Source organism: Pseudorasbora parva, chromosome 14 (assembly GCF_024679245.1).
Source record: "Pseudorasbora parva isolate DD20220531a chromosome 14, ASM2467924v1, whole genome shotgun sequence".
Classification (NCBI taxonomy): domain Eukaryota; kingdom Metazoa; phylum Chordata; class Actinopteri; order Cypriniformes; family Gobionidae; genus Pseudorasbora; species Pseudorasbora parva.
The window spans coordinates 1,302,801-1,321,056 of NC_090185.1; the positions used below are offsets into that span (position 1 = coordinate 1,302,801).

General features: G+C 41.4%; 1 protein-coding gene across 1 annotated transcript; it reads left to right on the forward strand.

The window, feature by feature from the left end:
• dennd2db (DENN/MADD domain containing 2Db) lies at window positions 1–17,914 on the forward strand. The gene is made up of 13 exons (XM_067415169.1): window positions 1–111; window positions 692–763; window positions 1,692–1,864; window positions 3,398–3,510; window positions 5,734–5,803; window positions 5,890–5,967; window positions 6,142–6,282; window positions 6,607–6,755; window positions 9,840–10,011; window positions 10,401–10,451; window positions 11,534–11,615; window positions 14,980–15,201; window positions 17,428–17,914. The coding sequence occupies exons 1-13, from the start codon at window positions 57–59 to the stop codon at window positions 17,514–17,516; spliced, it is 1,467 nt and encodes a 488-aa protein (XP_067271270.1). The 5' UTR covers window positions 1–56; the 3' UTR covers window positions 17,517–17,914.
• The last annotated feature ends 342 nt before the right edge of the window (window positions 17,915–18,256 follow it).

Genomic DNA, 18,256 nt, shown 5'->3' on the forward strand with positions numbered 1-18,256 from the left:
GCTGAGTCTGACAGACTGCCTGCGCTCGAGTCAGAGATCCAGAGACAGAGACAGAGATGATGAGCCGAGAGAAGTGGAGGACTGCACAACAACTACACACTCCACCCGACAGTGAGTACACACACACACACACACACACACACACACATACACACACACACAGATACCACACATTAAACATGGTAAACACACACATGTTGGTGTTGATGTTTTTATACCGAGCTAATGATGTTTTCTACCTCCTCAGCCTCACAGAAAACATTTGCCATGTTTGTGTTTTTAGTAAGATGTTGTTTAGTGAGTTTATGTCGCCGTTTGAGTGCAACTTTCTAAAGTGTGTGACAGATAAACTGAACACTGTTGAAGAAGTGAGACTCAAGACTCAAGACTGTGTGTGTCTTGTTTCTCTTTATCACTCACCATCACCATCTCTCTCTCTCTCTCTCTCTCTCTCTCTCTCTCTCTCTCTCTCTCTCTCTCTCTCTCTCTCTCTCTCTCTCTCTCTCTCTCTCTCTCATACACACACAAACTTAAGTGAAAGCGGTAAATGATTCAGTCTGGAGTTCCTGAGAATTTCCCAGCTTCTGGAATTAAGAGATAAAGATCACAATCACTTAACAATAACACTGTGTGTGTGTGTGTGTGTGTGTGTGTGTGTGTGTGTGTGTGTGTGTGTGTGTTGGTCAATCAGTTGTGGATCACGGAGCCATGAAGAAGCTCAGCTCCATGTTCTCGACGCTTCAGGAGAAACTCCACAGGACCAGTGAGTCTCACACACACATCATACACTCATCACACATACACACACATCTCTCACACACACATCATACACTCCTCACACATACACACACACTCATCACACACACACGCATCAAACACTCTTCACACACACACATCACACACACACACACGCATTACACACACACACACACACACATAAACACTCATCACACACTCATAAGACAAACACACACATCACACATACACACACACATCACACATGCACACACACAAACACTCATCACACATACACACACGCATCACACACTCATTACACACTTATCACACTCACGCACCTCACACATACTGACGTATCACACACGTCACACTCATCATCATCACACACACACACGTCACACACTCGTCATACACACACGCATACACACACAAACATCACATACTCATCACACACTCAGAAGACACACACACATCACACACTCATCACACACACATCACACACTCGTCACACACACATCCCACACTCATTCACACACACAGAAACACAGTCACACACACGTTGTGTTTTTATGAACTGTGGGGACTTTCCATAGGCGTAATGGATTTTATACCATACAAACTGTCCATTCTATCCCCTTACACTGCCCCTTAACCTACCCATCACACACACACACACACACACACACACACACACACACACACACACACACACACACACACACACACACACACACACACACACACACACACACACACACACACACTCTAAAGCAGAACTGTGAGCTGATTTCCTCAAGGTGTAAAGGTTGAGTGTGTGTTGGTTGAGCCGAGAGTGTTTCCTCTGAGGTTTGGCAGCACAATGCGTGTCTGTGAGCGGCTCGGCTGCGGTGCGTCCTCTCAGTCCGCTGTTGTTCATGTCACGTGTGTGTGTGTGTGTGTGTGTGTGTGTGTAGAGCGGAGCGCCTCTGACCCCGGGCCTCTCCACACGCCGGCCCCGGGGCCTCCGCCAGCACGAGACCGCAGTCACATGGGCCAGCTGTTCTTCGAGTACCTGCTGGTGGTCAGTCTGAGGAAGAGGAGGAGCGAGGAAGGTTACGAGCCCCACATCACATACCAGTTCCCCAAGGTGAGGCAGTCTATGACCAGCACCGATCAGACATAACATTATGACCAGTGAATAACACTGATGATCTCTCCATCACGGCTCCTGTTAGTGGGTGGGATATATTCGGCAGCAAGTGAACATTTAGTCCTCAGAGTTGATGTGTGTGAAGCAGGAGAAATGGAGCTGCAGAGAAAACTGCAGCTCTTGTGGGCTGTTCCCGGTCTGCAGTGGTCAGTATCAATCAAAAGTGCTCCAAGGAAGGACCAGTGGAGAACCGGCCACAGGGTCATGGGCGGCCAAGGCTCATTGATGACCGTGGGGAGCGAAGGCTGGCCCGTGGGGTCCGATCAAACAGACGAGCTACTGGAGCTCAAACTGCTCCAGAAGTTAATGCTGGTTCTGATAGAAAGCTGTCAGAATACACAGAGCAGCTCAGTTTGAGGCGTATGGACCAGTCAGGGTGACCTCTGACCCCTGACCCCGCCGAAAGCACCAACAGTGGCACGTGAGCATCAGAACTGGACCACGGAGCAATGGAAGAAGGTGGCCTGGTCTGAGGAATCACGTGTTCTTTTACATCACGTGGATGGCCGGGTGTGTGTGTGTGTGTGTGTGTGTGTGTGTGGCTTACCTGGGGAACACATGGCCCCAGGATGCACTATGGGAAGAAGCGACGCCTGTGGGATGAGCTGAACAAACAAGTCCGATCTCACAACTTACAGGACTTAAAGGATCTGCTGCTAACACCTTGGTGCCAGATACCACAGCACACCTTCCGGGGTCCATCAGAGACGGGTCAGGGGGACCGACACAATATCAGGTCATAATGTTATGCCTGATCGGTCATTTTTATTTATTTTGTCCTAAATCATTACTATTGGTCACCCTTTACATCTGTGTGTGGGTTTAGCAAATTTAACCGATGATAACTATTAAAAACAGTTTGTGACTAAACCTTGTAACGCCATTGGCTCCTCAGACTGTCAGTCAAAGCTCATAACTCCGCCCCTCCGCACACGTCTCTGCTTGTTTGCAGTGCAGTGCTGAATAAAGAACTGGCAGGTTGAATAACGACGGCGTTTTCTTTACTCAGTGAACGCTACGGCTATAAAGGCTAATGTTTATGTGTTTGAGGAGCGGTTATCTTCAAGAACCCGTCGTTAACAGGAGATTTCATCTTTGAGAAGCTTAGCGCTTAAATTCAATCGTTGGAATTGAAGTTTGGAACAGAAAGGGAACTCGCATGTTTAACACATTACAAGCTGGAGTTTACATAATGCTAACATGATTTAGTGTGTTACAAACATGTTTTAACACATCGTTAACATGAACTAACAAGTTTTTCCGTGATTTAACATGTCGTTAGGAGAAATTAGCATGTGTTCTAGCACATGAACTAGCATGTTGTTAAGATGGTTTAACATTATAGCATGTTGTAGCTTTATTAAAAAGTGAATTAGCATTTTTTAAAATGATTTAACATGTTTTGTGTGTGTGTGTGTGTGTGTGTGTGTGTGTGTGTGTGTGTGTGTGTGTGTGTGTGTGTGTGTGTAGCGCGAGGTGATGGGCCGACTGCAGCGAGAGGAAGAGGAGAAGTGCATGAAGGCCGCTCATCTCTTCTGCTTTCCAGAGGGAATCAACTGGGCGCCTCTGACCGAGTACAGCAGGTACACACACACACACACACACACACACACACACACACACACACACACACACACACACACACACACACACACACACACACACACACACACACACACACACACACACACACACACACACACACACACACACACACACACAGAGCCCCTAAACCTACCCATCACATTTATAAGCCTTTTGTAAAGTGGGGCCATGGGTAATGTCCTCATATTTCACCCTCTCCTGTAATACCTGTGTCATACCCATGTGTGTCCTGATATTTCGCAGAAACATGCCCACAAACACACACACACACACACACACACACACACACACACACACACACACACACACACACACAAAACACACACACACACACACACACATCCTGTTTCACACCTTCACCTCGTCTCTAACCACACGTGCCTCTTCATACTTTTGCACACTGATGCTGATGGAAAAACACTGCAGGATGTGTGTGTTCATGAGATGCTCATCTTGTGTTTCATCCACACACTGGTAACGCATAGCAACACCCTGGCAAACAGCCAGCACACCTTAGCAGCTTCTGTATCCAATTCTAGTTTTTTTACTTGACTATACATCAATAAAATCTTTGTATGCATATCTGACTGAATCATTCGCTGAATCAGCGCATCAATGATTCTTCAAGTGAATTTTCAGCATGACTCTCTGACTGAACGACTCTCTGACTGACCGACTCTCTGACTGACCGACTCTCTGACTGACCGACTCTCTGACTGAACGACTCTCTGACTGACCGACTCTCTGACTGACCGGCTCTCTGACTGAATGACTCTCTGACTGAATGACTCTGACTGACCGACTCTCTGACTGAACGACTCTCTGACTGAATGACTCTCTGACTGACCGACTCTCTAACTGACTGACTCTCTGACTGACCGACTCTCTAACTGACCGACTCTCTGACTGACCGAATCTCTGACTGAACGACTCTCTGACTGACCGACTCTCTGACTGACCGACTCTCTGACTGAATGACTCTCTGACTGACCGACTCTCTGACTGACCGACTCTCTGACTGACCGACTCTCTGACTGACCGACTCTCTGACTGAATGACTCTCTGACTGACCGACTCTCTGACTGACCGACTCTCTGACTGACCGGCTCTCTGACTGAATGACTCTCTGACTGAATGACTCTGACTGACCGACTCTCTGACTGAACGACTCTCTGACTGAATGACTCTCTGACTGACCGACTCTCTAACTGACCGACTCTCTGACTGACCGACTCTCTAACTGACCGACTCTCTGACTGACCGAATCTCTGACTGAACGACTCTCTGACTGACCGACTCTCTGACTGACCGACTCTCTGACTGAATGACTCTCTGACTGACCGACTCTCTGACTGACCGACTCTCTGACTGACCGACTCTCTGACTGACCGACTCTCTGACTGAATGACTCTCTGACTGACCGACTCTCTAACTGACCGACTCTCTGACTGACCGACTCTCTAACTGACCGACTCTCTGACTGACCGACTCTCTGACTGACCGACTCTCTGACTGACCGACTCTCTGACTGAATGACTCTCTGACTGACCGACTCTCTGACTGAATGACTCTCTAACTGACCGACTCTCTGACTGACCGACTCTCTGACTGACCGACTCTCTGACTGAATGACTCTCTGACTGACCGACTCTCTGACTGAATGACTCTCTGACTGACCGACTCTCTGACTGAATGACTCTCTGACTGACCGACTCTCTAACTGATCGACTCTCTGACTGACCGACTCTCTGACTGAATGACTCTCTGACTGACCGACTCTCTGACTGAACGACTCTCTGACTGACCGACTCTCTAACTGACCGACTCTCTGACTGACCGACTCTCTGACTGAATGACTCTCTGACTGACCGACTCTCTGACTGAATGACTCTCTGACTGACCGACTCTCTGAATGACTCTCTGACTGACCGACTCTCTGACTGAACGACTCTCTGACTGAACGACTCTGACTGACCGACTCTCTGACTGAACGACTCTCTGACTGAACGACTCTCTGACTGACCGACTCTCTGACTGAACGACTCTCTGACTGAACGACTCTCTGAATGACTGTGATTGACTCTTTGAATGACTCTCTGACTGAATGACTCTCTGACTGACCGACTCTCTGAATTACTCTCATTGACTCTCTGAATGAATCTTTTGAATGACTCTGTGTGTGTGTGTGTGTGTGTCCGCAGCGAGACGTTCTCATTCGTTCTGACTGAAGTGGATGGCAGCCGGAGGAACGGTTACTGCCGGAGGCTGCTGGTAATAATTATTCTCATGTGTAATATGAATATCCATCTTGTTTGTGAGTTATTGAGGAGTGTGTGTGTGTGTGTGTGTGTCTTTAGCCGGGTGGCAGCGGGGCTCGTGTTCCCGAGGCGTACTGCATCATCAGCAGTGTGGCGTGTTTCGGACTCTTCTCAAAGGTGAGGCAACACACACACACACACACACACACACACACACACACACACACACACACACACACACACACACACACACACACACACACACACACACACACACACACTCCTCAGGTCTGCTCTCACACACACACACTCCTCAGGTCTGCTCACACACACACACTCCTCATGTTTCAGATCTTCGATGAGGTGGAGAAGCGAAGGCAGATCTCCAAAGCGATGATCTATCCGTTCATGCAGAGCCTGAGAGAGTCTCCGCTTCCGGCTCCGGGGAACACCGTCAGGATCAGCAGCTTCATCCCGGAGGTGGGAACAGAGGTACGCATCACCACACACACACACACACACACACTCTCTCTCTCACAGACACACACAAACACACACACACACACCTAAACCTACCCATCACAGGAAACATTCTGCATTTTTACTTTCTCATAAAAACTCCTCCTGTGTGATTTATAAGCCTTTTGTAAAGTGGGGCCATGGGTAATGTCCTCATATTTCACCCTCTCCTGTAATACCTGTGTCATACCCATGGCATTATACACATTTGTGTCCTGATATTTCACAGAAACATGCCCACACACACACACACACACACACACACACACACAGACTGTAACGCGGCTCTGATCTCAGATCATCAGTCTGACGCGGCCCGCTGACTCCTGGCTGGAGCACGTGGACTTCGGCTCGCTCTTCCGCTTCCTGACGGATGAGGAGCTGCTGCTGGTGTTCAGCGCCACTGTGATGGAGCGGCGAATCATCTTCATCTCTGAGGAGCTCAGGTGACATCACAGCTAATCACAGCTCAGCGCCGCAGCCAATCACAACCAGTTTTGGGGAAAATTAATGCATTACAATATTGAGTACTCCATTAAAAAGTAACTAATTGGGTTACTTAGTTACTTTTTAAGAAAAGTAATGCGTTACAATATTGCGTTACTCCATTAAAAAGTAACTAATTGGGTTACTTAGTTACTTTTTAAGAAAAGTAATGCGTTACAATATTGCATTACTCCATTAAAAAGTAACTAATTGGGTTACTTAGTTACTTTTTAAGAAAAGTAATGCGTTACAATATTGCATTACTCCATTAAAAAGTAACTAATTGAGTTACTTAGTTACTTTTTAAGAAAAGTAATGCGTTACAATATTGCGTTACTCCATTAAAAAGTAACTAATTGAGTTACTTAGTTACTGTTTATGAAAAGTAATGCGTTACAATATTGAGTTACTCCATTAAAAAGTAACTAATTGAGTTACTTAGTTACTGTTTATGAAAAGTTATGCGTTACAATATTGAGTGACTCCATTAAAAAGTAACTAATTGAGTAACTTAGTTACTTTTTAAGAAAAAAAATGTTACAATATTGCATTACTCCCTTAAAAAGTAACTAATTCAGTTACTTAGTTACTTTTTAAGAAAAGTAACGTTACAATTTGGCATTACTCCCTTAAAAAGTAACTAATTAAGTTACTTAGTTACTTTTTAAGAAAAGTAATGCGTTACAATATTGAGTTACTCCATTAAAAAGTAACTAATTGAGTTACTTAGTTACTGTTTAAGAAAAGTAATGCGTTACAATATTGCGTTACTCCATTAAAAAGTAACTAATTGAGTTACTTAGTTACTGTTTATGAAAAGTAATGCGTTACAATATTGTTACTCCATTAAAAAGTAACTAATTGAGTTACTTAGTTACTGTTTAAGAAAAGTAATGCGTTACATTACTTTTGCGTTACTATTTCTCACCTTTGTGTTTTATAACAAAAAAGTTCTATTTTTGTACAAATGTAAAGACGTCTTCACACCAAAATTTAAATAATAAGTCTCAGGCCGAGGTAAAAATGTTAATTCACACGTGTACAGTAGAGGGCGCTGCTCAAACAAACCTTTCAGCTGCTGTTCCGGATAAAGGAAGAATATGACGCAGGAGAAAATTTAACACTCTTACTTCACCAATAAAAAGAGAAAAACTAAAATCATTTTTGCTTTCGGTTTAACTGATTCATCGTAAGTTAGCAGCAAAACATTGGTCAATAGAGGTAGATTAAATGCATAAATATGTGTTTTATTTAATATTTAATTATTTTAGGTTTGCAGATTATTCTGATTTTGCATTTGACTGATTTGATTGATTTTGAGGAGTACTTTATCTTTATTGGGCAAGTGAGATGATGATCACATTAAGTCTAGAACTACAATAACCATCATGTTCACACACAACGCCTCTGCACTTACTCTCAATTTTTTTCAACATGGGGAGAAGAGAGCTGTCGGTGAAGTGAAAGAGTAACTCAAGCGTAAATTACAAAGTAACTGTACATTTTTACTTGAAAAAGTAATCTGATTACGTAACTCAAGTTACTTGTAATGCTTTACTAGTTACTTGAAAAAGTAATCTGATTACATAACTCAAGTTAATTGTAATGCGTTACTTTACTAGTTACTTGAAAAAGTAATCTGATTACGTAACTCTAGTTACTTGTAATGCGTTACTTTACTAGTTACTTGAAAAAGTAATCTGATTACGTAACTCTAGTTACTTGTAATGCGTTACTTTACTAGTTACTTGAAAAAGTAATCTGATTATATAACTCAAGTTACTTGTAATGCGTTACATTACAAGATACTTCAAAAAGTAATCTGATTATATAACTCAAGTTACTTGTAATGCTTTACTTTACTAGTTACTTGAAAAAGTAATCTGATTACATAACTCTAGTTACTTGTAATGCGTTACTTTACTAGTTACTTGAAAAAGTAATCTGATTATATAACTCAAGTTAATTGTAATGCGTTACTTTACTAGTTACTTGAAAAAGTAATCTGATTATATAACTCAAGTTAATTGTAATGCGTTACTTTACTAGTTACTTGAAAAAGTAATCTGATTACGTAACTCTAGTTACTTGTAATGCGTTACTTTACTAGTTACTTGAAAAAGTAATCTGATTACGTAACTCTAGTTACTTGTAATGCGTTACTTTACTAGTTACTTGAAAAAGTAATCTGATTATATAACTCAAGTTACTTGTAATGCGTTACATTACAAGATACTTCAAAAAGTAATCTGATTATATAACTCAAGTTACTTGTAATGCTTTACTTTACTAGTTACTTGAAAAAGTAATCTGATTACATAACTCTAGTTACTTGTAATGCGTTACTTTACTAGTTACTTGAAAAAGTAATCTGATTATATAACTCAAGTTAATTGTAATGCGTTACTTTACTAGTTACTTGAAAAAGTAATCTGATTATATAACTCAAGTTAATTGTAATGCGTTACTTTACTAGTTACTTGAAAAAGTAATCTGATTACGTAACTCTAGTTACTTGTAATGCGTTACTTTACTAGTTACTTGAAAAAGTAATCTGATTACGTAACTCTAGTTACTTGTAATGCGTTACTTTACTAGTTACTTGAAAAAGTAATCTGATTATATAACTCAAGTTACTTGTAATGCGTTACATTACAAGATACTTCAAAAAGTAATCTGATTATATAACTCAAGTTACTTGTAATGCTTTACTTTACTAGTTACTTGAAAAAGTAATCTGATTACATAACTCAAGTTACTTGTAATGCGTTACATTACTAGTTACTCGAAAAAGTAATCTGATTACATAACTCGTTACTTTTAATGTGTTACTTTACTAGATACTTGAAAAAGTAATCTGATTACGTAACTCGAGTTACTTGTAATGCGTTACTTTACTAGTTACTTGAAAAAGTAATCTGATTACATGACTCAAGTTATGTAATGCGTTACCCCCATCACTGATTACAGCCAATCACAGCTCAGCGGCTACAGATTGTGTGAGTGCCCGCCCACTGTGTTAAAGTGTGTGTGTGTGTGTGTAGCACACTCTCGCAGGTTCTTCACGCCGTCGCTGCTCTCCTGTATCCGTTCGTGTGGCAGCACACGTTTATATCCATCGTTCCCACGGTTCTGATCGACGTGTGTGCGGCGCCGACGCCGTTCCTGCTGGGAGTGCAGAGGAACATGCTGGAGCTGCTGACGGACCACAGCGACGTCAGTGCCAGATTATCATCATCAATGTGTGTGTGTGTGTGAGAGAAGGAGAGAGTGAGTGAGTGAGTGAGTGTGTGAGAGAAGGGAGAGAGTGAGTGTGTGAGTGAGAGGGAGTGAGAAAAAGTGTGAGATTGTAAGTGTGTGAAAGGAGAGAGAGAGTGAGTATGTGTGTGTGTGTGTGATGGGTAGGTTTAGGGGCAGTGTAAGGGGATGGAAAATACGGTTTGTACAGTATAAAAACCATTACGCCTATGGAGAGTCCCCATATGTCACAAAAACAAACGTGTGTGTGTGTGTGTGTGTGTGTGTGTGTGTGTGTGTGTGAGAGAGAAAGAGAGTGTGTGAGTGTAAAACTTTGTTCATGTTGATTCTCTACTTGTTTTTCTCAGCTGATGATTGTTGATCTGTCGGCTGGAGCAGAAACTAGATTCATCACAAGAGTGAGTCACACACACACACACACACACACACACACACACACACACACACACACACACACACACACACACACACACAGTCACTCTGATTTCATTTATTCTCATGAAGTTTCGCATGAGTCTCATTACTGTGTTTGCTGAGACGCTGTTTGTTTGGTGTTTCAGTCTCGCTATATCTAAGTAACTGCAAAGCAACACTCCAGCAGTGCGGCATACCAAACTCTTCAGCGGCCACCAAAAACACCCTAGCAACCACATAGCAATGTGTTAAAAACACTCTAGTTACTTTAGAACATTATCCACCGTATAGCAACACCCTAGCAACCACATAACATTGTGTTAAAAACACTCTTAACTACTATATAAAACATTATCCACCGTATACCAACACCCTAGCAACCACATAGCAATGTGTTAAAAACACTCTAACAACTTTAGAACACATTATCCACTGTATAGCAACACCCTAGCAACCACATAGCAATGTGTTAAAAACACTCTAACAACTTTAGAACACATTATCCACCGTATAGCAACACCCTAGCAACCACATAGCATTGTGTTAAAACACTCTAACAACTTTAGAACACATTATCCACCGTATACCAACACCCTAGCAACCACATAGCAATGTGTTAAAAACACTCTAACAACTTTAGAACACATTATCCACTGTATAGCAACACCCTAGCAACCACATAGCAATGTGTTAAAAACACTCTAACAACTTTAGAACACATTATCCACCGTATAGCAACACCCTAGCAACCACAATAGCAGTACACTAACAACCACTCACAAAAACATAATGGCTTTACTACGGCAACAAATCAAAACACCCTAGCAACCACATTGTAATGTGTTAAAAACACTCTAGTAACTTTAGAACGCATTATCCACCGTATAGCAACACCCTAGCAACCATGATAGGTCTAGAGACGTTCTTATTCTCTTTGCTTGATTAGGTCTGATTATTGTGAGTGACTAGTATGACAGTTGTTTTGGTTTATGTTGTTATGAAAGTACTTGCACCCTAGCAACCCCATAGCAACACCCTAGAGACAGTAACGACTGTTTGATTTCAGATTGGTGATGAGGAGTCGCTCCTGCCTGCTAAACTGAGGGCGGGGCTTCTGACGAGTCTGTCCGCGCGCACACGAGACGCCTGTGAGTTCAGTCGTACACTAACCACTTACCTACGGTGGCCCAGTAGTGCAGCCGTACTAAATTAAACCACAACACAATTGAAATGCTCCCGACCACCAGGGGGCTCTAGGAGTGCAATAAAATTAGTTTTCCTTGCCATTTGCCGGTCTTACAAAGATATAAACACTACGATCAGTTTTAAATGTGTAACCATGGCAACAAACCAAAACACCTTAGCAAGCACTTAGCAATGTGTTAAAACACTCTAACAACTGTAGAAATCATTATACACTGTATAGCAACACCCTAGCAACCACATAGCAATGTGTTAAAACACTCTAACAACTGTAGAACAGATTATACACATATAGCAACACCCTAGCAACCACATAACATTGTGTTAAAACACTAACAACTGTAGAACACATTATACACTGTATAGCAAAACCCTAGCAACCACATAGCATTGTGTTAAAACATTCTAATAACTGTAGAACACATTATACACCGTACAGCAACACCCAGCAACCACGTAGCAATGTGTTAAAACACTAACAACTGTAGAACACATTATACACTGTATAGCAACACCCTAGCAACCACATAGCAATGTGTTAAAACACTCCAACAACTGTAGAACACATTATACACCATATAGCAAGACCCTAGCAACCACATAACATTGTGTTAAAACACTCTAACAACTGTAGAACACATTATACACCGTATAGCAACACCCTAGCAACCACATAACATTGTGTTAAAACACTCTAACAACTGTAGAACACATTATAACATATACCAACACCCTAGCAACCACATAACATTGTGTTAAAACACTAACAACTGTAGAACACATTACACACTGTATAGCAACACCCTAGCAACCACATAGCAATGTGTTACAACACTCCAACAACTGTAGAACACATTATACACTGTATAGCAACACCCTAGCAACCACATAGCAATGTGTTAAAACACTTCAACAACTGTAGAACACATTATACACCATATAGCAACACCCTAGCAACCACATAACATTGTGTTAAAACACTCTAACAACTGTAGAACACATTATACACCGTATAGCAACACCCTAGCAACCACATAACATTGTGTTAAAACATTCTAACAACTGTAGAACACATTATACACCATATACCAACACCCTAGCAACCACATAACATTGTGTTAAAACACTAACAACTGTAGAACACATTACACACTGTATAGCAACACCCTAGCAACCACATAGCAATGTGTTAAAACACTCCAACAACTGTAGAACACATTATACACCATATAGCAAGACCCTAGCAACCACATAACGTTGTGTTAAAACACTCTAACAACTGTAGAACACATTATACACCGTATAGCAACACCCTAGCAACCACATAACATTGTGTTAAAACACTCTAACAACTGTAGAACACATTATACACCATATACCAACACCCTAGCAACCACATAACATTGTGTTAAAACACTAACAACTGTAGAACACATTACACACTGTATAGCAACACCCTAGCAACCACATAGCAATGTGTTAAAACACTCTAACAACTGTAGAACACATTATACACTGTATAGCAACACCCTAGCAACCACATAGCAATGTGTTAAAACACTTCAACAACTGTAGAACACATTATACACCATATAGCAACACCCTAGCAACCACATAACATTGTGTTAAAACACTCTAACAACTGTAGAACACATTATACACCGTATAGTAACACCCTAGCAACCACATAACATTGTGTTAAAACACTCTAATAATTGTAGAACACATTACACACTGTATAGTAACACCCTAGCAACCACATAGCAATGTGTTAAAACACTCCAACAACTGTAGAACACATTATCCACTGTATAGCAACACCCTAGCAACCACATAGCAATGTGTTAAAAACACTTAACTACTGTAGAATGCATTATCCACCGTATATCGACATGAAATATCAATTCAAAATCACCTACAGGCATTATAGCTGAATATTTAGAATATCACACCTGAGCTTCGACTCACGATCACGGCGCTTGATGCCCAAGGGAACGTCTGCCAATTCCACCAAGTGGTTGAAACGTATAATTTTATTAATTAAAATTACTTTTTTGTTTTTTTGTTTTGTTTAAATGTTCAAATTTCAATGGTGTGCATTACATGTTGTGTGAGTCATTTTTTTTCAGAATACAACAAAGCTTTGGAATTTGAACATTTCTGTTTTTAAATGTTAAAAGTAATTTTAATTCATACAAACTATACGTTTCAACTGCGCGGTGGAATTGGCAGCCGTTCCCTTGGGCATCAAGCGCTGTGATCGCGAGTAAAAACGTTCACGAGTATAAATATGCAGATAAAATGCCTGTAGGTGATTTTGAGTTGATATTCATGTCGATATACAATCGTTACACACTTAACTGATCGTAGTGTTTATATCGTTGTTAAGGTCCTTTTACACTTGACACAATTTTTATGTGCGAATAATCCACGGAATGGTTTTATTTTTTGATCAGGTGTGTGTGTAATAAGCGCTTCCACAATGAACGGAATAAAACACATTTATTTATTTTTTTTCAATGTCGATTTTTTTATTTTATTCTAGCGGTGACAGGAATGGCTTCAACCAATCACACACAAGGAAACAAAGCTGATTAAATGTCCAGTTGAAGTCAGAGCTGTTCACTCAACATTAGCCTTCGCCAGGGGTGGCGTTTCTCACGAGATCACAGCTGTAGGTCGAGTTAAAGCTGTACAGCTGCGTAAGGGGCACTGAAATGTTTGCATTGTGACTCATTTGGAAACGTCTCCTGTGGATCGATTAGTTCCTGAAGTGTGTGTGAGTCTCGTCAGATGCGATGCTAACACTACTCTCTCTGCTCCTCAAATTATCCCACAGACTTTCTAAAGTAAGTGGCGAAGCGGCCATGATGAAGCTTTAGCTCCTGTAGAGATTAGCAGACTCCTCTTCAGACTCTGTTCTTTAAGACTGGAGCTCCAAAACCTTCTGTTCGTCTTCACTGAATGAGGAAGTGTGTGCTTTCTCAGCTGTCGCCGTGAATGTTTAGAAATGTTGGAGCTCTGAAAAGCCGCAATTTCGTGTCGCGGCTGATGTGAATGGTTTTGACGTGAAATATCCGCTTTTCCGCTTCACTTTTCCGTTAAGCGTCCGGTGTGAAAGGGCCTTAAGACTGGCCAATCTGTAGAATAATGGCAGGGAAAACTAACTTTACCGCACTCAGAGAGCCCCCTAGTGGTCGGGAGCATTTCCGTTGTTGTTTAATTTAGTACGGCTGCACTACTGGGCCACAGTACTTACCGCTTCCTGTGAGAGTCCCGCTCGACTTCCTGTTGTTGTGTGTTGTGCAGCCACAGACGAGCTGAACCGGCTGGTGTCGGAGGCCTTCCTGTCCGTCTTCATCAAGAGCGTCGGCCATTTTTCTCAACACTTCAAACACCGCCAGTTCCAGAAGAAGAGCTTCCTGAGGGCCGTGGAGCACAAATCACACCTGAGCTTCGTCAAGCTCTTCATACAGACGCAGATGTTCGACCTCTTCATACAGGAAGAGGAAATGATGCCCAATCCTAACGGTACACACACCTTCTTCATCACACACACAGGCGGACAAAGTACTTCATTACTTGAGTAAGAGTAACAGTACTGCTGGTCAAATATTACTCCGTTACAAGTGAAAGTTGTAAAAACAGATTTTTACTGCAGTAAAAGTACAGAAGTATTTGTTTTCAGAAGTACTTCAGTATCAAAAGTAAATGTCCTTCTTTATGTCGCCGCATTATTGTATTATAGTTGTATAAATGCACATTATGCCATCATGGTTTAAGCCAGTCAGTGACGCTCCATCTGACACACTAGCAGACGACTAACTTAAACTCATTTAAATACTTGTAGAAAAGTTATAAAGCTGCTGTCACTTTAAGGCCGAATGCACGGATCCAATACACTGATACACATCTGATATTCTCACACTGTTCACCTTCACTGAAGACAGAATCAACTTTGTTTATGTGAATCCTCCACTAAATGAGCATTTGGACATCCGTCTTCTTCCGTCATTTTGCTCTAAACTATAAATCAGTGTTTAATAAATGCTGTGAAATCATTGAACTTCACGAGACTCTACAAGAGTGATTCCTGAAAGGCTTTCTGCAAAAACCCAAACACCTTTTAAAGAAGAAAAAAATCATCACTGACTTTCAAAGCTGCGACAGAAACGACTTTCCACTTCGAGGACCTTGATAGAAATGTAGTGGAGTAAAGAGGACGATATTTGTCTTTCAGATGGAGTGAAGTTAAAGTCAGAAGATTACAGAAAAAATAATACTCCAGTAAAGCACAGAGACTCAAACAGTGAACTTCAGTACAGGACTCGAGTAAATGAGCTGAGGGACTGTCCAGCTCTCGAAGTTACGCTCGAAATACAAGGATCAGTTTTGGGTACTTTCCTCTTTTATGGATGCATGCAAAAATCTATCGTTTTTCTTCAAAACCATAATGCATAATCATTTCTCCCATGGGGATTTAAAGGTGCAGTGTGTAGTATTTATGAGGATCTATTGACAGAAATGCAATATAATACACATTAATATGTTTTCAGTGGTGTTTTTATTACCTTAGAATGAGCCGTTTCTATCTTCACACACCGCGGGTCCCCTTACAGGGAAGCCGCCATTTTGTGCCGCCATGTTTCTATGGTAGCCCTAAAGGGACAAACTTCTCTACAGTGCGCTAGCTACTCTCTGCTGTCTCAGACGACCACATGTTTGTCCTGTGTGGGCCACCGTAGCTTCTCAATGTGCTCGAGAGGTGGACGGGTGCAATTTACCACTAGATGCCGCTAAAACTTACACACTGCACCTTTAATAAAGTCGCGGTTAAAGCGCTAGATGAAGCCGTGAACCTGACCGACAATCACAGCTTTGATTTGAAGCAAAACAAAGATGATAATATATTAATATTTAGTGAGGGAAAGAACTGCAATCCCATGATGCATTGCGATCAGCGAAATATAAAACCGCACATTTAAAAAAATGAGTTTATGGCAAAATATTTCATTTCAAATCTTTTGAGAGCGTAGGGACATCGACTTGATGACATCATTTGCAGTGCATCATGGGAGTGGGCAGGGCTAAAGAGATTTTGCATGTTTTGACTCTGATTGGTGGATTTTCTGCACGGCATCATGGGTAATGTAGTTTTCTCCCACGAATAAAGTATTTTCACATTTTGTTGTATGAATATATGAACGTGTAATATATCAAAAGAAAGAACAGACCCTGGTCTTTTAATCAAACAAACACCTTTTATTCTACACTAAAAAATAATGGGTTGTTTCAACCCAAATTTCGGTCAAATATGGATCAGTCCAACAGTTGGGTTAAATTTGTATCCCAACAGTTGATTTTGTCCATATTTGGGTTGAAACAACCCAGCATTTTGCAGCTACATGCATGTTTTTGCTTTTTTTTATTTTATGTGAACGCTTGTGGTATAGCGCCCCCTACAGTATAACAGTAAAAACTACAGAATGACGGAAAATTCTGTCAATGGCGGGTTAAGAGTTAAGTTAAGTTTAATCGAATTTAATCGAATCGAATGTAATCTAATCTAATCAAAGGTCACTGACCCTTGGATGTTTGTGTGCAATGGTTTAAATGTCCATTTTGTGGTGCTTCAGAGTCGAACCAAAACACAGGCTCTGTTTAGTTCCAGAAAGGTTACTCTATTGTTGAAAAGCAGAAGTGTTTAACCTTTGAGGATGACAGGAGCGCCGTTGTTCTTTCTTCTCTCTTCTTTAGGGTTCTTTCATCGGAAAGTGGCGGAGTATCAGGAGAGGAAGAGGAAGGAGCGGATGAAGGCCGGATGGGTGCGAGGAGTGGTGGTGTAAGCGCTCAGACCATCAGGGATCAATATTTAAAGCTGTTTATTTGTGTTTTGTTTTAATGTAATAAAATATGAAGTTGACACAGATGCTGTTCAGTATGAGTGAGTCTCACATTCACCTCGTTAAAAGAACTAAAGTTATATTATACTATAGACCCTTTTACTGTTTGTATACAATGATGACGTAGCAACGTATGCGCGCGCATTTTGGCAACAAACTGTGGCGAGAATCAGCAGCATGTCAAGCTACGTGAGCGGATTAAGCAACACAAACCGAGAAAGTTATTTTAAAAAGTTGACTTTATCAAATGGTATTCGGCTACCAGATCCGTGTACTATAGTGGAGTGGATAGAAGACGTTAGCAGATATACAGTGGTCGGATATACAGTATTGTTCAAAATAATAGCAGTACAATGTGACTAACCAGAATAATCAAGGTTTTTCGTATATTTTTTTATTGCTACGTGGCAAACAAGTTACCAGTAGGTTCAGTAGATTCTCAGAAAACAAATGAGACCCAGCATTCATGATATGCACGCTCTTAAGGCTGTGCAATTGGGCAATTAGTTGAATTAGTTGAAAGGGGTGTGTTCAAAAAAATAGCTGAGGTCATCAATTTTGTGAAGAAACAGGTGTGAATCAGGTGGCCCCTATTTAAGGATGAAGCCAACACTTGTTAAACATGCATTTGAAAATGGGTCGTTCAAGACATTGTTCAGAAGAACAGCGTACTTCTTAAAAGT